Below are 26,158 nucleotides of genomic sequence, written 5' to 3'. Positions count from 1 at the left end.
CTCCTTCCCACCACTGTATGCGGCTAGAGAACCGGGCTCTTCTTTTGATCTCAGCTGTGAAAGAATGACTAAATCAGCAAGTGGATATACGAAGAGTCTCTCATTCTTTGAGGGCAGAAAAACTTTTGTGGTCTGCTTCAAGTGCAGGGTTAAGCAGGCCTCAGCCGAATAAATCCTGGACTGCTTGGGACTTACCAAAGAAGACATATGCTCCCCCCCTTATTGTTATTAATTTTTAAGGGTCAATGATTTGCTGGATCTTGTCTGACTCCGTCAGACAATCGGAGGATAAGAAACAACAATAACAAATCCTACCTGTCAGGGACATATTTAGACAGCTAATAAGTTATTTATAACCAATATTAGGGCTTCCATAAATTTCACATAGTGTTTTTTGTCACTTATAAAGACTATTGTGAGTCAAACAAAGATAGGCGAGAGGAAAAACCATAAAAATGTTTGATAGCCTATATTTAATACAAAAAGTCGATCAGAAAGCGAAGTCATAAAAGCATCTGTTATGCCTGCAACTTTGGATCTAAAAATAATATAGAGTAAAGCAGTTACTTAAAATTAATCGACATAAACCCATGCAAATGATGATTACTATGCAATTAAAAACTATGTCATATCTTTCTTGTCATTGATACAAATGATACCATACACAAAAAAAGTAAATAACATTGTTGAATGTTTAAAAAGTTTTCAAATTCTAATTTGTTTGCTGAAATATGATTTATTGTTGAACATTCTTGTCACATAGACCCTGACTGAACGAAGGCTTTTCCATCAAATGAAATTCCCTCTCGTTGCCTCCGAGTTTATTCCCTTCCTGTCGGATCATGTTCCAATACCTCAAGAAGAAAACGATGAATATAAGGTAAATGTAATTGCTATGATTTAAAAGTTGTTTTGAATTTTCTGAGCATAAAAAAAGAAAAAAAAAAACATTTGTGGTTGACAAGAAAAATGTTTATGTTAATACAACTGTACCCCGAAAGAGTACTGTGAAAGTTACAACAGCCTCCCTGTACTCTTTCAAAAAATATACCGCTGTGCTAAACACAAATTCGTATCTGCACTTTTTATCAAGATTAAATTATTGTCACAAGGTGGTTCTTTATAACTTATTCAACGTTTTGGGGTCATTTTTGAATAAAGTATTCTGTTAAACAATCTGAAAAATTGGAATCTGTATCAAATACACATGGCAACATAAAACTTTAAAAAACTTTCTCATTTTGAGCTCAACTGCAGACTGCAGATACGACTTCTGTGCTCAGCATAGCAGTCATCGGTTACCATACGACATTTAGTATTTTAATTTCTTAAAGCTCCATGCAACAAATGTAGTTTTCTGGAAGTATGAATGCTGAATTGATATTTTTTTGGGCAATAAAAAAATCAATAATGACCATTTTTAAACAGTTTGTGGCTAGATTTTAGGCAGATAAAGCTTTTTTGTTTCAAATCCTTTTTTTAAAGTTACACACAATCATGTGTTTTTATTAATTAAGGGACTGACAATTTCAAAAAAAAAAAAAGAATAATAATGATAAAGTGGTGTTTGGAGTTCAGCAACAAACCTCTTGTACTGGTAATTAATTAAATTAAAAAAAAGAAGATTTTTTATAAATAAAATGTTGAATAACTTTTAACAAAGTGCTTTTCTTTTCCTAAAGATTTGGCTATCTAAAATGCCTCTTCAAAAAAGACGCTTTAAGGTTTTGAAAGAAGAGTCTGGTGAAATTACTGAAGAACCAAAGATAAAAGACAAACAGAATCCAAGAACTTAGAAACATAGTTCATATGCCTGGTTTTTAATGTGTAAAATGTGGATTGTAATAAACAAATACAACAAGTGGGTTTCAAACACAAATGTTATAAAAAAAACTAGATTTTTAACTTTTATATACAAAACAAGGTAACTTCTTTACATATGAATCATATGAAAAAAATATACAAATGATTTATCAAACAGTCACATAATTTTTCTAATCATCATCCAGTGTCTTCTTCTCGACTTTCTGAAGGAACCCATCTTTTAATCAAAACTTCCTAAGGGTGACATTTAATTTTAATTGAAAGTAACAAAGCATTTATAACAAATGTTCAATAAGTTATTAAAGTAAAATACATCTGCTCAATAACCAATCGCAGAATTCTTTCTTGCTTTCTAAAATCAATAATCAAATAACATCCTTTTGAGCAAATTTAAGTTAGGATAACAAGTTCTTAACTTGTTAAGAACAAAAATGAAGTCTAAGTCAATACATAATACTTTGAAGGAGAAAAAAAATTATATCATTTTGCTAAAATATAGGGACTATCTATCAAAAAATATAGTTAAACTCACTTAATATGGTTACTATTACATGATAGCAAGTTGCTTTTAACCAACTTTAATTGATCAAGTTTTATATTTTTTACAAGCATTGAAAGAAAACGATAGTATTAAGAACATAATAAAAAAAAAAGCTTTGAATTTCAAATGAGCTAACTTTGTATCTTTTTCTTTTTTTCCTTGCAAATAGCAAGAGATCAATCATGCAAATTGTCTAGTTAAAGATTTAAGGATTACTGATACTTTGTCAAGTTTTTTTTTCTTTTATAATTATTAAATAATATCACATAGAGTCATATACTATGGAGCAATCACTTTGCTTTTTGTTCTCATCTGACTGTTTGAATTCCTATGATTTTATTTTCCCCCCGCCTCTCTCTGCAACACCACCGTCGACCGGCCTCACGATGCTGCTCCTCTAGCGAAAACCGCCTCCAGGTTGCGTCAATATCCAACACACACACAGATACATAACACACCTACTCACAACTACACATACATATGCATACCTACACACATACGCACATATCCACACACTCATGCCTAAACACAGGCACAAGCACGCCTACACACAGACACAAACACACACACTCATTCCTGCACACACACACTCATACCTGCAAACACACATTCGCACACTTGATTGCGAAAAACATAATTTGAGTTCAAGATGTCAAAATTGAAATTAATTAATTTTTTTAATGCCAATTTTGAGTAAAGCATGATGTAAGTCATTCAATTTTGTTCTATTGATCTTCAGACTTCATGAGCAATGTTTGGATTTCTGCACTTTTGTACTAACTGCAGTTGAATGTAATTTTTAAATATGGTTACAAAGACAAACAGCTTTTGTCGGATGTCTTTTCCTCCATAAGCTCATTTATTTTACATTTAAAAACGGGTTCCTTGTAACCCTGAAACAGGTCTACATAGTAATCTGCAATTTGTGTGCAATTGTATCTTTCATTTTTACTTTTCATGCACAAAGGTGATTTCACATCTTGTTCACTTTTCTACTGGACAAACTGGACTATTACTTCTATATTTATGCTTGTATAATACCAATGCATAAATTTTTTCACACATACAAAAGTAGTAAATTTTACAAAACATTATGCAGTAACTGTGCAATTCAAATCATCCGATTTCAATACGAACACAAGGGTGTTTCAAAAAGAATGACCCGATTTGAAATGCGTATATTATGAAAACTATTGAAAACAGACACTTCAGATTTTTTTTTCATGGATAATAACAAAGTTTTTTTGCATACCAAATTAAAGGTGCTCAATATGTGCAACTTTGGATACACAGCATATGTCTACAAGATAGTTAAATTCAACCCAAACTTTTGCAGCCATTTTCACAAATACTGAAATGGCGGGCAAAGAAAAAGAGAAACTCAAGATTTTCCCATTTCTAACGATACTTTATTTGATAAAAGATTAAAATCTGAATACTTATGATTTTTTGAAATATAGTCATTCTTTTTGAAGGACCCTGTACTTTGAATTTAGGATTAGCATCAGCATACTAAGCAACAAAGAAATTAATAAGGTTCAAAACCAGGGTTCGCTGATATATATCATGATATATATCACAATATATATCCGATATTTATTTTGAAAATATCATGATATTTTAATATCTTCGACTTATATTTTTTATACCATATTTTCAATATGAAAATTATTAATAATAATAATTTTGGTTATTTTTTATTACAAATAACCAAAAAGTTATGTATTAAATTTTTATGATGTATTAATACATGATTAATCTAACAAAGTTATAGAATATTCCTTTTTATTTTATGTTCATAAATATATTAGCAATGTAACAACTGTAATTCATATTAAAAGTGCCTAATTAAATACTAAACATTGGTCAGAAAAAAAAAGAAAATGTCTTTTGACTGTGCACTGACTAATGCATATTTTTTTATTTCTGAATCATACAGCTATGTAAAGGAGAAAAATGAGTAAAACAGCTAATGCTAAATTAACATTACTAAAAATGGATAAAAATGTAAAATGAAATATTAGATATAAGTAATGAAAGAAAGCTTAATTTTAAGTCTACATATTGTAACAATAATATAAGAAAATAAAGAGTAATTTGAGAATGCATTTACTATTTTGAAGACTTTAGTTTGTGCTGATTGAAAATATTGGATATATATCATAATATCTGATATATATCAAAATATTGGATATTTTCGAACCCTGTTTAAAAGGGACATGAAAGTTTGCATATTTACCTCTATTTTATATTCGGAAATGCAAAATGGAGTCGAAATTTTGTTTTCAGACATTGTACTTGGTTTAATAACATACAAAAACATCAGTCCCTTAAAAAAAATTCCATAAATAAGGCATGTTGTTATTCAATAGGTTATAACTCAGCATGAAAAAATTAATAATATAAAATGAAAATACATGAGAAACAAACACAAAGTTCAAATTTCTTGAAAATAACTAATTACCTTTCCTGAGTGAGAGCAAACTCGATTGATAGCAGCGAGAGCAGACCAGGTTAATGGTTGTTTTCCACCTGTGTGTATCTCTTTGTAGTTCTGTTCCTTTAAAGATTTCACTATCACTGCATAAGTGGAGTGGTAGAATGGTGGTCCATCTTTATACAACACTTAAGGAAAAAATGATAGTACAATTTCTTTAATCGATTTTTAAGACAGAGGGAAATACCGACAATGCATATGCAATGAAAAAGATTTTAATGGGTTCATTATAATCCATAATAAAAATAAGAACTATAATAAATAGATCTTGATATATGATTTCAACTAATCTTAAATGTAAGGGATAGTCAGTTTTAATTAATAAAAGAGCCATTGAACTCAGACCGTACTCAACAAAGGTTTGTCTCCTAAATATCTCATGAAAAAAGTAAATTGGAAAACATCAACAATCATTAAAGCAATGGGGTTGTTACCTTCAGTCAAAAGTACTACTTTTAGTCACTGAAATTGATAGAACGAGTAAAAAAAATAACATGGACCCAGAAAATACTTTCACTTTCCCAACAGTTATTTTTTAATTAATTTTTTAAAATGTCTGGATTTTGAAAACAAGACGTGTCTTTATGACGCCACAAATGATGCGATTTGGCGCATCTTTCTACCACGTTTCCACGTTATGATAATTAAGAAGTGAATTAAATATTGCGCTCTACACTTGCTATCAACCATATTGTTGCCAATACACGTGAGTCAAGATGTGAATTAAATATTTTGAACCGTAAATGGCAACACTGAATGGCATTTCATCATTTGTGATGTCACATGACAGAAGCGTAAACAATGAAAACATGCTGATTTAAGTAATTTTTTAAAAATATTAAACTTAAACAAATTATTTAAAAAATGGTCAGATTCTATATTTTTAAGCATGCTCTTTCAGAAAAAAATACTTTTAAAATTTTGGAAACGACCCCATTGTTTCATTAAAATGTTGAATCTGTATGAACATTTTGAATAAAAGCTAACAAACATCAACAATCTTGATATTTGTACAACATTACTTAATTGTTATTTTACATTTTTCAATGATATGAAATAAGTAAATTAAAAGATAAAGAAAAACAGTATTTCAAAATCTTTAAGATTATTATGTGGATTAAAATTAAATACTTATGGTCTGAACTTGTGTTTCCAGAAAATGTTAGAAAAATGGTTCTTACTTATATCAAATGCCCTGAATCTGACAGTGGAAGCCTTTTTTTTTTTTTTAACTTTTTTTTTTTTAAACATCTTTTCTGTTTTTGAGATATACTGCCATGCTAAGCACACATGTGGCATCTGCAGTCAAGCTGAAACTGAGATATTGTTTTTTATAGTTTTGTGTCTCCATGTATGATCCAGGAGCCACTTTTTCAGAATTTTTTTTTAAATATTTCCCGTTCTCAAATGACCATAAAACATTGTATTTAGGTAAAATATGTTACAAAAAACCACCTGGTAACAATAACTCAATTTTGATAAAAAGTGCAGATGTGCTTAGCACGGCAGTATAAACAGCTGACATCAGACGTGGCTCCAAGGGAGGGGCAGGGGGGGCAATTGCCCCCCTGTCGGAAACGTCTTGCCCCCCCCCCCCCCCCCCGTCGGGGAAAATTTTGTATTTCGTCGGGGAATCTGTTTGCTTTGGCGTTTATCGTAAATGAAAATTTTTTTTTCCTGGGATATGAACTCGAAAAACATTAGTAGAAAAAAGTAGAAGTATCTTAAATATTAAAAAAAAGGAAACAAAAAATCAATTCCCTTCGGGGCCACCCACCTTGACACCCGCAATTTAGCCCGAGTACGTAAGTCAGTTAATTGGTCTAAGTCGACACCTCAGGGTGTCGACTTAGACTAATAAAAGAGTACAATCCCCCCCCCCCTTGACTATCCACGTCCCTGCCGAATGTAGTGGTGATTTCCGGTCAGACCTAAGGCGTAGTCATCTGGTTATCAGGTTACGTGACAAATACGTACCAAATGACAACAGCCAGGACGAGACGAGCTAAAGAGACGGGGGGTGGGGGGGCATCGGAGAAAAAAACATGCTTCGGAGATTTTTCCTTTTCTATTACATTTGCTAAACAGCTCTTCAGCATGTCAAGTGTGCAGACACACTGTTGATGCGTTTTAAAATACTTCTCTGGGTAAATAACTGCAATATTATCTTTTATTTTCACTCTGAAGTTACAAGTTCGTTATTAGTATAGTTATTTACAATTTTTCTGATTATTGCTGGATTATTCTTTAACAAAACATATCGATGAGTAAACGATCCTTTTACCTCATACAAGGAAGTGTACTAAATTAGATTTGATTTTTTAGTGTAATGATGTCTTGTCGGCAAATGCTAAACGCATGAAAAAAATTCTTTTGACTTATGTAATAAAAGCAAATACATGTTTAACATTTTAAATACATGTTTCTCAAAAACTTATATTGATCTTGTTTGTAGTCTGCATACTAGGGGATCAGGGGATCATACTCGGGGGCTGCATACTAGGGGGGGGCATAATAGTTTTGCTGGGAATGAAGAAGAAATGAGAATGATTTACTAAACATCGGGTTTGGCACAACTAAACAATCACTGGATTATTAAGCGTCGGGTTGGTATTGCATCGGGTTTGGGTTCTTTTTGAGAAAAATGTCTGGAGGAGGGGGAGGGGCGAACCTTTTGGAAAAGGCCAAATTAAATAAATAAATAAATCATGTGTTAAAGGCAATTGAAAATATACATTTTGCTTCCAAATTTCATTTTTTCAGATGTTATCATGTAGTCGAAACTCAAGTTTCTAACTTAAAGTAAAGCCTGCAATAAGCTGCGCTTAGCCCATACAGCTGTAATTATTTGATTGGAAGAGGTCTAATTCAAAAGTCAACATTGCTCCTTCGAGATCGATCAAACCAACTTCCAGACGTACCAGGGTCAGTTTTGTTCAAGTTTTTTTTTTTTTTTTTTTGCAAGTTATGTTCTACTTTTTTTAAAATATGCTTTTTTTCAAGTGCTAAAATAGTGTAAAAAAGCAGTGCTGCGGAGTCGGAGTCGAACTGATTTTGGAGAGGAGTCTGAATCGGAATGTGTTGGTTAATAATGACAAGAGTCGGAGTTGGAGTCATTTTCACTCAATGCCCGTAACACTGCCAGTGATTGCTGGATCGGAGTGAGAGTTGGAATCGAACTGATGTTAGGGTAAAGGAGTCGGAGTTGAATGCTCTAAAATTTTTGAAGCTGGAGTCGACCATTTTCCCTCCGACTCCGTAGATCTGCAAAAAAGATCCATGTATGGAAATTTTGGGGTAAGACTTAGAATTTACACTTTTTCCTCTTGGTCCGGAAAGTGAGTGCAAACTTAAAATTTGAAAGTATGACAGATTTCAACTGACATGATCAATAAAAAGTTTGAAACTAATGGTTATGCATTTTCGAATTATGAGAAGTGCTTCAAAAAATTTTAAAAATGAAAAAAGGTAGGTATATAGTAAATTTAAAAAAAAAAGAAAAAAACCTTAATCGGAGTCGAAGGCTCTAAAATTCCCGAATTCAGAGTCGGTCATTTTTCTTCCGACTCCGCAGTCCTGCTTAGAACTACTGGTGTGACTATTCATTTGTATAATTTGAATCTCGCTCACTACTTTAACTTTTATTTTCTATTTCAAACATGCTTCGAGGGCCCACACATTTTCTTCCAAATAGTCTGTGATTTGTAAGATGATATTTTTAAAAATCTAGGAATGAAATATGTTGGCGACCCCTATGTAACTATCATGATTATTTATTATTTATAAAGAAAGAAAGGAAGGAAGGAAAAATCATGGATTTATTTTTATACTATTTAATTGCAAAATTTAATGCGGCCCACCGGGCAAATTTCCGGCTGCCCGCCGGTTCCATCAGGCCTAATCGATGTAGACCTTTTATTACCATAGAAAATAATTAAAATCCGTAAAAATTTGCACCTTTTCTAATTTTTTTAGCGCAAAATTTTTATCCATTTCCAGTTTCTATTTGTTATCAAATAAAATACTTGTAATTGGTTTTAGCAAGCAAGGCTCTTCAAAAGATATTCATTTTTTTCTCTTGATTCTGCTTTTGCAATAGCAAAACTTAGTAGTTGTGATTGCATTCCCTTTTTTCGTGTTTTCCCAAGTTATCTCGGAAAAATAAAATAATGAAAGAAAATATAAATAAATTTAATTTTATACATGCTCTGACTCGCGAGGTTCATCTGTACATAATATAAAATGAAGTCTCTAAAAAGCGTCTGTGTGTTTGAACTCGCAAAACTCAAGAACTACCTGGCCGATTTCGCTGAAATTTTCACAATTTGTTCTGCAGACCAGTTCGAAAAAAATTCGATGACTAGTTCTTTTTTCTCCCTCCCCCCCCCCCCATTTAGGCCCAATTTTCACATAAATTCCCGAATTTGGGGGTGAAAAATTACTTGCACATATTAATATTACATATCGTTGGAAAGGGTAGAATTTTCCGCGTTCTACGCAATTTGTTTCAATGCTCTAACTTAGTTACGGCGGGAGTTATTAGCGTTTTTACTTCGAACTCTTTTAGGCTTAGCTGAAATTTAGGCACTATTTCCTTCTTAAATCTATCAATAAAAAGTGAAAGAATTGTCCCACAGTTTTCTTTTTGACACCATTGGAAAAAGCGACATTTTTCACTCCAGATCTAACACGACCTGTGGTCGAAAGTTTAACCCTCTATCTCCATTAGAAAAAAGTTACAAGCGAATGAAATGAAGTTCAAAAATCTGTTCTCTATTCAAGTTTTTAACCATTTTATCTTGCGTTTCCACGGTAACGCTTGTTGAATCCATTGTTCATTTCCATCTTTCTCATTTTCAATTCTTAAACTTATTTTATTTTGTGTTTCTATGGTTACGTTTTTTAAATCCTTCTTTCTCATTTTATTTTAATTTCTTTAAAGTATTTTAATATCTGTCGTCATTGTTTGGGGGGGGGGGGGGGATTTTGCATGATGTTTTTTTTTTCTTTTATTTATGCCTGATTGTTGAATATACGTCACTTGACACAATATTTGTTTTCAAAGTAGACCGAGCAAAACCAGGCAATGCAGCTATTCTTAATATAAAGCTAGGCATAGGGCTCAAGTTTCTTTTGAATTTCTTAACTTAATATTAGTTACTGTTCTTCTGCTACTTAAGATGTGGATTTCTCTGCTCCCCAATAGATATGTTGAGCTAGTGGATGAGCACCGCTATACTCTTGAGCCCTAGAGTTTCCACCACGTAAATTTGTGTGTATAAAAGGTTTGATTACGGAAGAAGGAGGGTGAGGGGGACACTGAATATCTTAATTGGTCATTAACCCCATCACCCTAACGTTACCAAACATGACCTACAATTTTGTTTCTTTAATTTTGAAACTTTTTCGGTTGTGCACCTCGACTCTCACTCCCTACAAAATACCATTACAGATCGACTAAAATCTCGTTTATTGGACTTCAATTTCTTAAAATTATTTGGAGGTGAGCATCCAACCCTTGTCTGCATGAAATCACTGAAGATCAACTAAAATTGCGTTTTCAGAGCTACAATTTCGAAAATTTTCCGGGGGAGAACCCCCGGACCCCCCTTATTTCTGTAAGTGCAATATTACATTCACAACTACATTAATGTTTTTAAGTTTCTTTCACTGCATAAACTCTGTAGAGCACACATTTTTAATGATTTTACATCATATTCAGATTTTTCGTCAAATTCTGATTCTTAGATTGTTTTAGTTTATTGATCTCGCGATGAACCCGCTTACAAATGCCTAGTTTCATGTTTTTAATTTCAAATTTAATTTTATTTTCTTAATTATTTTATTTTATCTATATTAAAATTTTTATCTTTTGCTTTTAAAATTTTTATGGGGAATTCGTGTTGTTAGACGCCAAGAATGATTCTTTATCACCTAAATTGGAGGAGGGGGGGGGGGGAATCTTGCAAACTAAAATTTGGCTATGCCCCCCTGTCGGGCAAGCTTGCCCCTCCGTCGGGGATTTCCTTGCGCCACCACTGGCTGACATATAGCATATAATAGCATATTTCAACGGCTCAAATTTCAGTGTATTAGACAGGATCCTGAAAATTTTCATGCACCTTTTAAATAGTAGAACAAAATTGGGGCTACTTCATACATGGAAATATAATTTAATATAGGAATTGAAAACTAATATGCAATTTAAGAGGATGACCAATCACTACCAGAAAGTCTTACAACCATTACATACAGTGCAGGCCAAATTATTAGACTAAAGGGTTTTTTGACCAACAAAAAGACAGAAAATAGCAGTTATATCTGTCATAGAAGATAGGAGGAAAAAAGTGGCTAAAAAAGAATCTCGTCCCCCAGTTCCAAGAACAATAAAAAGAATATCAAACAGATGCCAGTTAAACTCGAAGGTATTTTGTATTCATACTATTTTTTATGGTATCAAAAAATAAATAAAATTATATATATCACCACCTCAGAGCAATAGTAAGACAATAATAAGATATCCTAATACTGATTTCGGGTGATACTGTGTTATATACAGTGCTGGCTAAATTATTAGACTAAAGAGTTTTGTTTGTGTTTGTACACTATTTGTACTAAAATACTATTTATTTTACTGTTAAAGTACAGTACATACTGTACACTGATTATTACGTTATTTTAGCATAGTTTAATGTTTGCAGGTGGCAGCACTGTCTGCTTTGTTTATGTTCTTTGTTTATCTACCTACCAGGAATATAACCTCAATCAGCTTAAACAGTTCACTAGTTCTTTTTATTAGTGTGTTCTGTTATATTCAAAGTTAGTTTTAGGTAATTAATGAGTATGTGTATGTGAGATTTATATAATAGTGAGTATAAACAATTTTTTACCTCCTTTTTTAAAAAGTTAAGAAATGGTGTAAACCTTGTGAAAAGTATGCCAAAAAGACTTAAAATGCTCATCAAGAACAAGGAAATGCATACTAAATATTAGATAATTATTTCACTGTTCGTTAATGTGTCTATAGTTATGAAATTAATAAAGACTTTGCTTTTAAAGCAGTCTTAATCTAATAATTTGGCCAGCACTGTAACTACCAAGACTTATGCCACTGAAATACACTATTATATGCTATACAATAGACCCTCATTTTACCCAGTTTTTTTAAATGCTGATTTGATAATAAATGGCTTAAGATTTAACATCTTTTTTTTTATGTGAATGAGTTTTGACTTTATTCAGAAGTGACATTGCAAACAGAGAAAATTGTCTCCTTTTTCAAAGTTCAAACTCTTGAGATTGCAAGTAACACACAAAGAACTGCGTTTTAGGGTGCCAAGAAGTGAGCTTGGGTCACTGGAGATATTTCTTGCAAATGGTTTTTAGAACTTCTTTTCTTTCCAGAAGTAAAGTTATTAAACTCACGCAATTCAGATCTCACTGAAGAAGATTTTTTAGAAGTGACAAATCAGGGTAGTGATATCGATGACACACAGGCAAAAACTTTCACATTGGAAGTTTTGAGCCATTCCTTGACTATGGGAAAAAAACTTTCTGATTTACACATTACTCAACAAAGAATTTTAGAGCAAAGAATGATTAATCACAGCCAACAAACTATCATAACCTGCTGTTTTTACAAACAGTAAGTTTATTTGTGTCTCATTTACGCATTTTGGGTTATGTGTATTGAAATAATTAAGTCTTAAATTTGTTACATATTTATCCATCACTAAACTGAAATATTTTTTTAATCTATGGAACTTCACCTCTATTTTAACATCTATTAAGTTTCAATTTACCCTATTTTGATTTACGTTCAGGCCGACTGGTGGTATGATGGTTAGGCGCTGGCCTTCTATGCCTGGGGACCCAGGTTCTGACCTGGGTGGCCAGTCAGTGGATTTTCGAGATGCAGAAAATCTTCAGCGCCCATGTCGTATGATTATGTGGCATGTAAAATATCCCTTGGGTATTCGTTTGGCTTAGAATATCCCTCGGCTAAATTAAATTCCTAGAGCAATTTCGCATCAAATGAGAGCCCAAGTGCCTCCATCTGGTGGAAACTGGACGCCAAAAACACTACTGTGTCATGCATCAGCGCCTTAATGGTGCCACACAAAAGACTGACGCATTGTTAGGGAGCGCACTAGGTCTGGTTATGGCCCAGCTGCCTCTTGAGGTGGGTCTCTAATACAGCCCCATTGGGAAGAAAAAAAAATACGTTCAGAAGTTTGCAAATGATTTAGCAATCAAGAAGTATGCAAATAATCTATTCTTGAACCCAAGAAAGTGCATAACAAATACAACAGATGTGTAGGTCAAAAACTTGGGTAAATGCAATTGAAATTAATGGAATAATTTAACACAATCACACTCATAATAAATGAATGTAAAGTTCTTCCCTGACATTTTTTAAAAATCTACTAAAGAAAAATTAGGTTTTAGAAAGTATTAATAATATTCTCTTCAAATTATTTCTATAATACACTTCACTGAGATTCATATAACTCACCAAAGTCAACTCCATACTTGAGCCCACTTTTCACAACCCATCCTTTGCTTCTAAAATGATGGTAAGCAGTATACATGACAGGAAAATTTTGCTCTGGATATAGGTTACAGAACTTATTCCACAATTTTGTCAAATCTAGAGGCTAAATTGAAATGTCATTAGAAGTTTAAAAGTTGTTGTAGTATTATAGAAACAATTTTAAAAGAGTAAACTATAATTAATAGAATAGGAAAGATTGCAAATGAAAGACATTGTAAATACAAGAGCAAAGATCACCAAAAATGAAAGCAATAAAAATTATCTTTAAATGATTGGCATTAAAATGTCTGTCTTCAATCAAAAATATTAAAACACTAGAGCATCATAAGCAAAAAGACTTTTTCAAGACTTGAAAGTAAAGCTCACCAAATTCTACACAGTTCAACAATTTCATTTCAAATTGTCTTACACTGCTACATTATTCCTCATGACTCAAAGGACAGTGTTTATGCTATATATAAAAAGGAATATTTTTGTCTTTAACTCCTGCTGTTGATAAGTATCGTTGGGGATTATATCCAAAAATCCACAGTGTAGTTGGAATTCAAGATTTAGAGATTATCAGGATAAATTATTCGAGATGAAGATGAGAAAAATGTTGAATTTATGCTGCATATGCCGCAAAGTTGAACATTTTTGCCGGTGGGTAGTTTTTGAAATGGGGCAGGTTTGAGATGAATAGGTTAAACTTCATTCGTACCATTTAAGAGCAAATTTTAAAATTTTACTTCAAATAATTAGTTTTAAAAAATTCATCTCAGAATTTAAAGTAAAAAATTAATTACCTATCTGTGACTTCAGATAGGAAACAAACATTTGAAAAGGCTACTGAATGAGGCAAAAGAACTTTTAATGCTTTTATAGCATTTTTGCTGATCCTTGAAAATTTTTAATTAAAATTTTCTTCAATATATATGAACACAGTGAATCTCTAAATGCATTAAATCTGTACATACCTATCACAAATGAAGTCAAAATCTTTTAATTCAATACATAAAATATATTTCATTGATTTATCTTGCTTTAAATTTGAATTAGTCAAGACTTTTTTTTTTGGCAAATTAAGAAGGCAAAAAAACGTGTGAATGGAAATTTTCTCTGATAAGATGAGAATCAAACAATTAATGTACTCAACAAGTGTAGAAGACATTATAAGGTATAAATGCAGAAATTGCATTAAACATTTTTTGTGAAAATAAAGAACATAAAATACATACCTGGTCTTTATCTTTGACAACCAAACAGCCCAATCCATATGAAAGAAAAAAGGCCTGAAAAATGCATTGAATATTATTAAAGGCATTGAGCTATACTTGGAAATCAATTAGTACAAAATATTTTCACTAGGGTGTTTTTTTATGTATAAATATTGATGTACAATGATGTATATTCAGATTGAGTTTGGAACATCTACCCAACTCAATGTATGTTTCAACTGGCAATGTCAGGGTTTTCTTTTTAAACTTAATTTTATTAAACTGGTATAGTTGTTACTGCTGCTATTAATGAAAAAAATATAGTAATACATTAGTTTAGAAGGAACATCGGCCCTAAGTTGTAAAAGAATGTGTCAAGATCGAAAGTTGCCAGCTCGCTATCTTCCATTTACAACTAAAGTTAGCACAATAAAATATTTACATTGCACTTTTCTTTCTTTTTTTTTTTTTTTTTTTTAATTGCAATTGAAGAGATCAAATTATTAAAAATTGTAATCACCTTGGCGTGAAAGTAAATTAATGTTATCTCAGAAGTAGTTTTGTACATTGTTGAAGAAGTTTTTGAACAATAATTTGAATAGGATTGTTGAATTTTGCAGTTGATTTGATATAGGATTTCCAGAATAAAAACAATTTTTTTCTGAATAATTTAGTACCCAGTGAAAGATGGATGGTGGTATGATTTTTAAAATTTGTTTTCTAAATGTGAGGAGTATAAGTTTTAGAAAAAATAAAGTAGTTGTTACATATGAAAGCTGAGAATGAATGGCAAATATTTGAATAAACTAAGCATTCAAAAGAAAAAAGGGTGCTAAGGAAATTATCAAGCCTTGAATTAGATTTCATTCATAGTAAACTGTTATGAGTGGAATTGATTTTTTTTTTGAGCAATTACAAATTGTTTATTGTTTTCCCTTGACCGTGTTGAATGACCTTTGAGTCTTTAATTACTTTTTTATGCTTATAATGCAGGCCTTCATGTGCCTTGGAATTGAATTATTTACAAACGACCATCTCGACTTTACACAATCCTTTTTACATGAAAACAGTATCCAGCATCCAGCCCCTGGCATTCATTTGAATTTTGACGTCTTGAATTCATATTATGGTTGTTATAAAAGCCATTAGAAGAAACAAGAAACCCAACAAGTAGGGTCCTATTACAATTCATGTTTTCAAAAAACATAATTTGAATTCAAGAATGCAAAATTCCTTTTTTTTTTTTTTGGCTTACTTCTTCAAAAGACAAATGTAAATGCTCCTCTTCGGAAGATTCTCGTGGCTGCTCGCTTTTTCTCATTTCAGATGAAAGAGATTCATTGTCAGATGTTTGACTGCTGGAGTCGGACAGAACAATTTCAATCTCTCGTTTTATTCCTCGACTTCCTTCTCTAGACCGACTATCATCGTCAGAGTCAATGACTTCTATTTCTTCGTCTTCGGTAACTTCTTTTTCTGTGCTCCTTTTTTCCTCAGAAGCTTGAGTTCTGAAACAAATGATTAATTAATCCTAAATTAATTATGAAATTCTTGGAAAAATTATCAAATGTTAGTGCCCTAAAATAAAGGAATTAGTGCAAACAGGCACAGAACAGCACATCCAGGTACAAAATACAGTACAGTAAAACCCCTCCTGATGGACGCCCCTCAATTACGGACAATATAATTCCCCAATTCTAAGGCAAATAAAATTTTTGAAACCCCAGTCCTGCGGACACCCCTCTATTGCGGGCAAAAAAATTTGTCCTGTTAGTGTCCACATTAGAAGGATCTTACTGTATAACTTCGATTTAATGATTTAATCAATTTAATGATGCATTCCAATGATCTGGATTTGACTGCATTGAATGTTTATGCTCCTCGATTTAACAACATCCTTGATTTAACGATAACTTTTTCCACTCCCTTGACAATCCTTAAATCGGAATCAGACTGTAAGTGAAATATTTTGCAACACAATAAAACTCTCCTGGAGCAGATACCAACAGGACAAACATTTTTGTATGTAAAAGAAGGGTCTCCCCTGGACAGGAGTTCTAAATTTCATTCATTTATTTTATTTATTTATTTTTTACCCTCAACATAAATATTTTTATATTATACAGGGTGTTCCGTTTTACCCTGCAAGACCTTTATTTTTGTAACCATTAAACCTAGAGATATACTTCCAGTTGCAAAAATTTTCAAAATCAGATGCAGAGTTAAGATATTGAAAGTTTGAAGTAAAACTAAAAATAAGTCAAAAAATACAAAATTTAACTTTTTATACAAGTCCCAGGTCCCCTAACTTATGTTTAGGGAAAAAAATCTCCATTAAAAAATAGTTACAACACAAAAAGTATGAAATTAGTACAACCAATATTCACCGAGATATGAAATGCAGCGCAGCGTTTTGTGGCTTACACCACTTTACACTCGCCATCAATAAAACCTTTTAGGAGAAAATATAGCGGTTAACAATGGTTTAAAATTATACGTGTGCATATAGTGTGTTTTTTCAAATTGTTCAAGGTTTTGTAGTGTGTTTTGCATATCATGACATTATATTTGCATTTATTTTGGAATAGCAATGAAAAATATAAATACTTACTTTATTTACTTTGACAACCTGACATTCCTCTGAAAGGGCGATAAGTACCAATCTAATCCTTTGTATGGTCCCTCAAAACAAACTCGAATATCTCCTTGAGTTTTTGTGTCAGTAATAGTTTTCAATGGAGATTATTTTTCTAAATATTAGTTAGAGGACCTGGGGCCTGTATAAAAATTAAATTTTGTAATTTTTGGCTCATTTTTATTTTTGCTTCAAACTTTCAATATCTTAACCCTGCATCTGATTTTTAAACATTTTTGCAATTGGAAGGACATCTAGGACTAATGGTTGCGAAAATAAAGGTCTTGAAGGTTTAAAACGGAACACCCTCTATACTTGAACGCCTGTATAACTTTTTAATTTACTAGTTTTTAAAATATATAGTAAAAATAAAAGCTGTTTTATCAGGCTATATTGTATCAAGTTGCATTGCTAAACCTTGATTGATACACCTAACAACAGTAAATTTTATGATTCATCACTGTCACAAAATTTTACTCTGACATATCTTCTCCTTTCAATACAATGTGACGAAAGCAACTTGCTTTTGCTTCAGTTTTAACTCCACTCCAAAAGTAACTTACTCGGCTGATCCCATCTTAAATATCAACTTTCTGTTTTGACTAATCCGCTACTAATTTTTGCATTTCTGGTTTTATTGATTGCTAGGTTTCCCTAAAAAGGATTTCTGCAGTGCTGGAAATTCTGAGCAAACCATGATACCTTTATAGAAATCATTTTAATTCTCTTACCAGTGCGGGCGCTCATTATGAAAATATTTCTTGTATATTTAAGAATTGATAAGCAATTCGTGACTGCTTTTCGATCATTAAAATCAGTAAGACAATTTGTTGAAAACTATCACACTTAATAAAATTTAAATACAATTTTTTTCCTTGATTTGTACGGGAGAAATGAAGATGCTCAAGTTCTGGGAGGGGTTTCAACCCTGAATCTATTCCAGAGGCTGCATCACTGTCAGGTACTGTATATGTTGTGAATGTCAAGAAGAAGAACCATTTTCTGATCATTTGTTTACACAATGAACCAAGCTTGTGACGGGAAAGAAGAGGTTTAGTGCAATCCTAAGTTTTGGACACCAAATTTAATGCACATCTACGGCAAATCCGATAGTCAAATTAAAGTATTTAACTCCAAAATGCCCAACACTGCTTAACATGAAAATTTGCTTAGAGTTATGCCTAAGACCACACTTCTTACTTTTTGCTGACATAAAATGGTAACGTCAAATTTTTACACAATATTATTGGTTAGAATTTTTAAGTTGTCCCAAAGGGAACAACAGTACAGATTCATGACAATGCAGGTGAACATACCAGTAATGTAACACATTACTTAATGTAACAAATTGTAACACATTACTAAAAACAATTTTAAATGGCAATATCTACAACATATCCACTTATAGACACATAAGTGCAGGCCGTGCACAGATACACTTGGTGTTGTGCAGATACATTCAGTGCAGTTAGGCAGTGTACATTACCCAATTGTTAAAATTCTCCTTCTTTACTTTTACTTTGTTTTAAATCAATATTATTTATTCAGTATGTTAATATAGTAAAACCTTAAATGATTTAATCAAAGCCATTGCATCACATTACCGAGTTTTGATAGAGTGGTTACTTAGAAGTTAAATTTTAAATTGCCCCCCTCCTCCCGTTTATAGCTTAAAAATGTTTTTAGAAACTCATTATAGTCTCTTGTAAAGGACTATATAAGTTTGCAGATACTTTTGAGATGTTTATACAGCTACTTTATATTTTTGTCTTACTATGACTTTACACAATCCTTTTTTATGCAAAAACACAACATCCAGTATCCAGCGCATAACATCCAGCCCCTCGCATTCATTAGAATTTTGACGTCTTGAATTCAAGTAATGATTCTGATAAAAGCCATTAGCAGAAACAAGAAACGCAACAAGTAGGGTCCTATTGCAATTCGTGATTGCAAAAAATATAATTTGAATTTAAATTCTCAAAATTCAAATTCCCCCTCCCCCCTTTTTACTTTCTCAAAAGACAAATGCAAATGCTCCTCTTCGGAAGAGTCTCGTGACTGCTCGCTTTTCTTGTTTCTGATGACTTCACGTTTCACTTTGTCTGACAATCAACTAGTTTCAACACAGTTGTTAAATTAAAAATTTATGAAAATCCATTCATTTCTTTGCAAAAACTTTGGAAAAACTATTTTGTTCACTTTATTTTTCATCAGGTTTATGAGCAGCTGCTGCTTAATATGTTTTTCATATAAAGAGATTGTCTTTAGATTAGAAGAAAATTTTCTATCAAGACTTTTTCTCTCTTGGTCTAGAAGATGTAATGAAAAACAGTAAAGTTTAAAATTAAGACTTAAAAAAAAGTTTATACAAGCAATTACAGTTCGAAAATATCATGATATTTCTGAAAATATCCGATATTTTGATATATATTAGATATTTTCAATCAGCACAAGTGATTTGAGGATGCATTCACTATCTTCAAAATAGCAAATGCATCCTCAAATCACTCTTGATTTTCTTATATTATTATTACAACATGTAAACTTAAAATTAAGGTTTCTTTCATTTATCTAATATTTCATTTAACACTTTAATGGAGTTAATTTAGCATTAGCTGTTTTAGTCATTTTTCTTCTCTTAGCTATTTTTACACAGTTATATGATTCAGGAATTAAAAAAAAACATGCATTAGTCAGAGCAGAGTTAAAAGACATTTTCTAATTTTTCTGACCACCATTTAATACTTAATTAGGCACTTTTAATATGAATTAAAACCATTACATTACTAATAATTTTATGAATAAAAAATTAATAAGGAATATTACATTACATTGTTATATTAATGATGTATTAATACATCATGAAAATGTAGCACATAACTTAGTGGTTATTTTGAGTAAAATAAAGGAACAATGTTACTACAATTAATATAATTTTTATATTGAAAATATTGTAGTCGAAAAAAATACATATAGAAAATATCAAAACATCAGGATATTCTCAAAATAAGTATTGGATATATTGTCGCATCAGAGCAATAGTAAGATTTCTTAGCGTTATTCCTAAGATTACATCTAACTAAGAAGATATCTAACTGTTGCTCTGAGGGAGATGATATATTGTGATATATAGCGGCAAACCCTGCAAGTAATATAAAAGCATTTGATAAGTGAGTGTCCTTGTACACATATAATCCTGAATCTAGAATTTGCAGTTTTAAACAAGGCAGTCATAGGGGGGGGGGGCGAATTCAGGAGGTAGGTGGGGCTACTGCCCCGGGGCCTCCACAACAAAGGGTAAGTAAATTTTTTACACAGTAAATTTTTTACAAAATATCCTAACTTTCACGAGTTGAAAATATTGGATATATACATATCAAAATATTTGGATACATATATCAAAGTATCGGATATTTTCGAAAATATGATGAGCTTTTCAAACCCTGATTAGGTACCTCCACTCCTTCGTTGCCCAGGGGCCTCCACACTTCCAAATCTGGCCTAAGGGGGGGGGGGGGGAAACGAGCAAGGCAATTGCTCAGTGCACCATAAAATGAGGAGGCACCTCAAAGCACCCCTCGTTTTGAATGAACACGACAACATTCACTCATCGTATAAAATGCCTCGATTGTATAAAATTAGGGGCTTCTTGCGGCGCCTACTCATTTTGTGTATCATAGATACACAGTCATAGACACACAAAATAGAGAATCATTGTAATGATTCTCTATTTTTTTCTAGGACTAGTGATGTAAAATACCCGGGTATTTATTTTTAGGGGTAAATACCCAGGGTATATACCCGGGTAAATACCCAAAATGGGTAAATACCCGGGTATTTATTTCAAAAATTTTTATTCAACTAAAATACTTTTCTGTATACAACCAACAATATACAAAACAATAAATTTTTGCCCAAAAATTGTATTTTGATCACATATTTAAAGAATTATTGTGTGAAACAGCTTAGCAATCTAATATGATATTCACATTAAATGTGTTGGATATGCCTGATCAATGTCGATAGCCAAATTTCAGATATTTAAAGCCGTTCTACAAAAAGTAAAAAGATTAACTGGTTACAAAAAAAGCAAACATCAATTTTTTAAGGTCCTAGTCTTTTATAACGTAGTAATATGTCTCTGCATGACATCAAAATGTAACGAAATGTCGCTCAATTTATTATTACTATTTATTTACCTATATCTTATGCAGAAATTTCCTCCAAACTTAGTTCAATTGTCCAGGTGTATTCTGTATCACACACACACATATATATACACACACACACATAATATACATAAACATTTAAAATTTTTAATCTTTTATTTTAGGATTTATGTTTAAAAAAGAAAATAGTCACCTTTTAATACCACCTAAATTTTTTTTGCAAAATGCGCAATTATTAGGGGATTTACCCTGCCTTCGGAAAAATACCCCAAAAAAATATTTACCTTCCCACCCTACAGGGGAGCAAATGCAAATGAGCAAGGCAACAGAAAAGAATATTTTGCTTTTTTTTGCTTATTAATGTGAAAACTGTTTCTATATTTTCCATGTTATCACTTAAATATCAATAAAATAAATAGCACGATAGTCTTAATAACTTCTCAGTTTATTCTTCCAAACATCCCTCATGCTTCCTTTTTTTTCATTTTGGATATGACTAACCTAGATTGTGATTTTGAAATCCTGAAGTTCATAATGAATTGCTTATACTTCTCCAATTATGACATTGAAAAGAAAGATTCTTTGGTTCACCATATGTTTCTTTCATGATTTCATCAAGTCTTTCAATAAAAAAATATTATAAACTGTGTAATACATATATGTATCTATCAGTTTTACCAATTATTTCACATTTAGATTTAAAAAAAAAAAATCCCATTCACTTTTTTGCAATTTTTGTAAAATACCCAGGCCTTGGGTAAATACCCAAAAAATATTTACCTACCCGCTGGGTATTTACCCGATCCACATCACTATCTAGGACACAAAAATATTCCTCTCTCTAAGTCTCCAAAACATTCGTTTCCTTTGTATCATTGAAGCAGATACAATTTCTGAGAATATAACTGTTTAGAATCAAACAAAAGGCATTTCTTCTTTGTCTAGTTCTCACCAAATTTGCTTGAATTCTACCCCTGCGTGCAGTGACATAACCAGAGAAAAGTTTTAAGGGGCACATTGAAAAAACAAAAAAAAAAAAAAAATTTTGAGCAAGATAATGCTCAATCCTGGTTTTCACAAGGTTAATCGCAAGAATGAAAGAAGGTCAAAAGGTGTCTGGTCAAAATCTTGAAACTTTTAGTTTTAAAAATGCAATTTCATCCATAAATACGCAATTATACTGCCATGTGAAGGTAAACAACAGTATCTGCAGAAATAAATTTTCGAGATATTTCAAGAAACGGGTTTTGGATTCAATACTAACAATAGGGAAATGTTGGAATTAGAAATCTTTTTCGCGCCCTTTTTTTTCAGTGAAAATCGAATAAGCGAGCTTGTATAATAAAGGCAATGTACAATAGAAGACAAAAATGCAAAACGAAAAATTTGCAGTTACTGCCCTTTACCTGCACACGGCAGTATAGGCCATGTTTATTGACGTTAGGGTAAGGGATTGAGCTAAGAGACTGTTTCCAATTGATTATTTTTTAAAATCGATTGAAATCAATTCTTTCTCCCCCTGCCAGTTTCAGGAATAGAAATTTCAAAAACGCAACTTTAGACAAACTTTGAGGATTTTAGAAATAGGAGGTTCTGGAGCATTTCCCATGAAAATTGCTCAAAAAATTTAAGCAATGTTTTACATTCAGGGGCTATTCCACTTAAATTTCTTTGCAAGTGTTGATTAAAAAACCCATTGCTTGTGATATTTAAGAAAGACGGCATGGGGACCCTTGCACAAATATCTTCTTAAACTCAAGTGTTAAAACGCAATTTGTAAGGCCATATTTTGTAACATTAGGGCCAGTGATTTTTCGAAATTGGAGCTCCAAAAACGCAATTCTGAGAGATTTTCAATATTGTTGAGTATTTGTGGGCATCTCCCTAAAACTTAAAACTATTTGATTAAAAAGAATGAAAGCTTGTATTAAGTTGAACAAGTAAAACCAAAAAACTCTTGAAAAGATTCATTGGATGAGTCCAGATCGAAATTTAATTTTGATGTAATTTACTTCGATAAAAACATTTTCCATTTACAATCAGCAAATTATTTATTCGTGTTCTTAGTTTGACCAATATGATTAACCAGTTCAATTTTTATTGTTTGTTTTTTATCCAGTGAGATAGCATTTTTACTAGATAAATAACACATCGTTCAATAAGTCCCGAGACTAACCCATAGATGGCGCTAGTAGTACCAAACTAGCCACGTTTCCCTAGAGACATAACCTTTACATGAAACGTGTAAAAATTTCACGTCGATTGAACAACAAACAGCAGAGTTATAGAGGTTAGAGTAAAGTGATTTTGTTATTAGTTTGAAAAATGGAAAAAAGCGAGTTTCGCGTGTTAATTAAACATTGTTTTTTAATGGGTAAAAACACCGTAGAAGCCCAGCAATGGCTTGAAAAACATTACCAGGACTCCTGTCCATCCAAATCAACGATTTGTCGTTGGTTTGCTGAGTTTAAACGTGGTCGTACGGACACAAATGATGCGGAACGTTCGGGTAGGCCATTGGAAGCCGTTACACCGGAAAATGTGAGTGAAACGTTAAAAATAGTAATGAAAAATCACAAAGTGAAGGTCCGTGAGATTGCAGAAATGATACAAATATCATCTGGAAGCGTGTTTAAAATCCTTCATGAAAAATTGAGCATGAAAAAGGTTTTTTCAAAGTGGGTGCCGCGATTGCTTTCAATGGAGCAAAAACAGCAACGAATTGATGACTCAGAGAGCTGTTTATCGATATTCAATCACGATAAAAAAAATTTCCTGCGCCGATACGTGACCATGGATGAAACGTGGATACACCATTTCACTCCGGAGTCGAAACGGCAATCATCTGAGTGGCGCATGGCTGGAGAAAGCCGCCCAAAGCGTCCAAAAACGCAGCAGTCTGCTGGCAAAGTCTTGGCGTCTGTTTTTTGGGATACAAATGGCGTCATTTTCATTGACTACCTGGAAAAAGGCAAATCCATCAATAGCGATTATTATGTTGACTTGTTGGTACGTTTGAAGGAGGAGATTGCGGCGAAACGACCGCATATGAAAAAGAAAAAAATCCTTTTTCATCAGGATAATGCGCCATGCCACAAGTCCATGAAAACAATGGCAAAAATTAATGAGTTGGGCTTTGATTTGCTTCCCCACCCCCCGTATTCGCCAGATTTAGCCCCTAGCGACTACTGGCTCTTTGCAGATCTGAAAAAAATGCTCCAGGGAAAAAAATTCGGCTCGAATGAGGAGGTCATTGCCGAAACAGAAGCCTATTTTGAGGCAAAGGAGAAATCCTTCTATGAGCATGGAATAGAAATATTGGAAAGGCGCTGGAAAGATTGTGTCACTCTAAAAGGAGATTATATTGACGAATAAAAATGATTTAAAAAAAAAATGTTGTTTTCATTGTTAGTCTCGGGACTTATTGAACGATGTGTTATTTTGATTTTGACATTTCCATTTTTTGAAAAGTTTTTGGGGCATTAATGTTACACAAATATTAGAAACAGATTCATCGCTTGTGTTTTAATTTGCATAATGCATAGCCCTCTGATTGTTCTGTTCATTAATATGTAAAAAATTCAAGTATGTATTTTGCACTGGTGTAATAATAAACTTGATTTTTCTGTGTGTATAGAGGGGGGGAGGAAACTTTCGCTCAAGACACCATCTGCTCTTCGGACGGTCCTGGTTCTAAATGAATGTGGAATTAAAAATATGAAGGTTTTTTTTCCTTGTGCTTTTCCAAATTAACACATTAAATCTGAAATACAACATTGTGAATGTAAAATATTTTCATTTACCTATTATGGTCTTTGAAACCTATAGCTTGTTCATAGCAAACTTTTGGAGCACTCTTTGACAACGATCCTTTGCCGAAAAAGCCCTGAAAATGTAAACAACATTTTAAATAAATCGTCTGATGCATCATCAAAGAACTGTTTGCTCTCATTAGCAACAATTCATTGAACAAATGAACCAATTCGTTATCAAACATGATGATTAAAAATTAAAAGTTTATACGAAAAATAAAGAATTTTTTTTATAAGATAGAAATAGGACTGTGCGTTAATGCCCACCTTCATGTAAATTTCTTTCATACTTTCTTTGTCTGTGACAATAACAGAATCCTCTTTTAAATAGCCTATAAAACAGCTCCATTCTTTTTTTGAATTTGAATCTGAAACACTACCTTTTAGAATTGGGAAAGGATATTCTCGAGGAAAATTTCTCGTTTTCTTTGCAGAAGGCTCCAAAAGAGCAGATGATATTCCAACCTCCTTGGTCGCCATGCAATTAAAATGCAAAACACTTAACAAAATCTCTTATCTGAAACAAATGAATAACGCTAACAGCAGTGACCAAAGACCGAATCAAAATTATTAACGATTCACGCTTGGAAATTGTAAACAAATCGGTAGAACATTAACTAGCACAATTCTTCACTAGTACTCCTTAATCAACGCTATTCTTCACAATGAAGTTGAGAGGTTGCTGTTGCTGAGCGGACACGATTTACGTGACGTCATTGCTGGTGTTAGACGGTTTAGGAAGTGTCGGTAACATTGGGCGCCCAATATTCCCGGTCAAGATGGTTGTGTTCTGGCGCACAAAATGCTTAGTTCCCAATGTTCCCGGCGCCCAATCTTCCCATTTCGGGTATTAGACATCAATTCTGATTCACGCGCGTTCATTAATAGCACTTGTATTTTAAAAAGACGTCGTTTGAAAGCAAAGAG

At 32.5% G+C, this 26,158-nt stretch overlaps 1 protein-coding gene across 1 annotated transcript; it reads right to left on the bottom strand.

Annotated features, from left to right (window-relative positions):
- Window positions 1-1,899: 1,899 nt before the first annotated feature.
- LOC129233353 (tRNA-splicing endonuclease subunit Sen2-like) lies at window positions 1,900-25,711 on the bottom strand. Its single transcript, XM_054867393.1, has 8 exons — window positions 25,499-25,711; window positions 25,223-25,305; window positions 15,868-16,120; window positions 14,634-14,687; window positions 13,378-13,519; window positions 4,830-4,990; window positions 4,605-4,694; window positions 1,900-2,058 (listed from the first exon to the last, which is right to left on the bottom strand). The coding sequence occupies exons 1-8, from the start codon at window positions 25,709-25,711 to the stop codon at window positions 2,002-2,004; spliced, it is 1,053 nt and encodes a 350-aa protein (XP_054723368.1). The 3' UTR covers window positions 1,900-2,001.
- Window positions 25,712-26,158: the final 447 nt, after the last annotated feature.

The sequence above is a fragment of the Uloborus diversus genome, unplaced genomic scaffold, assembly GCF_026930045.1.
Source record: "Uloborus diversus isolate 005 unplaced genomic scaffold, Udiv.v.3.1 scaffold_354, whole genome shotgun sequence".
NCBI lineage: Eukaryota > Metazoa > Arthropoda > Arachnida > Araneae > Uloboridae > Uloborus > Uloborus diversus.
This window is presented reverse-complemented; position numbering and strand designations above follow the sequence as displayed.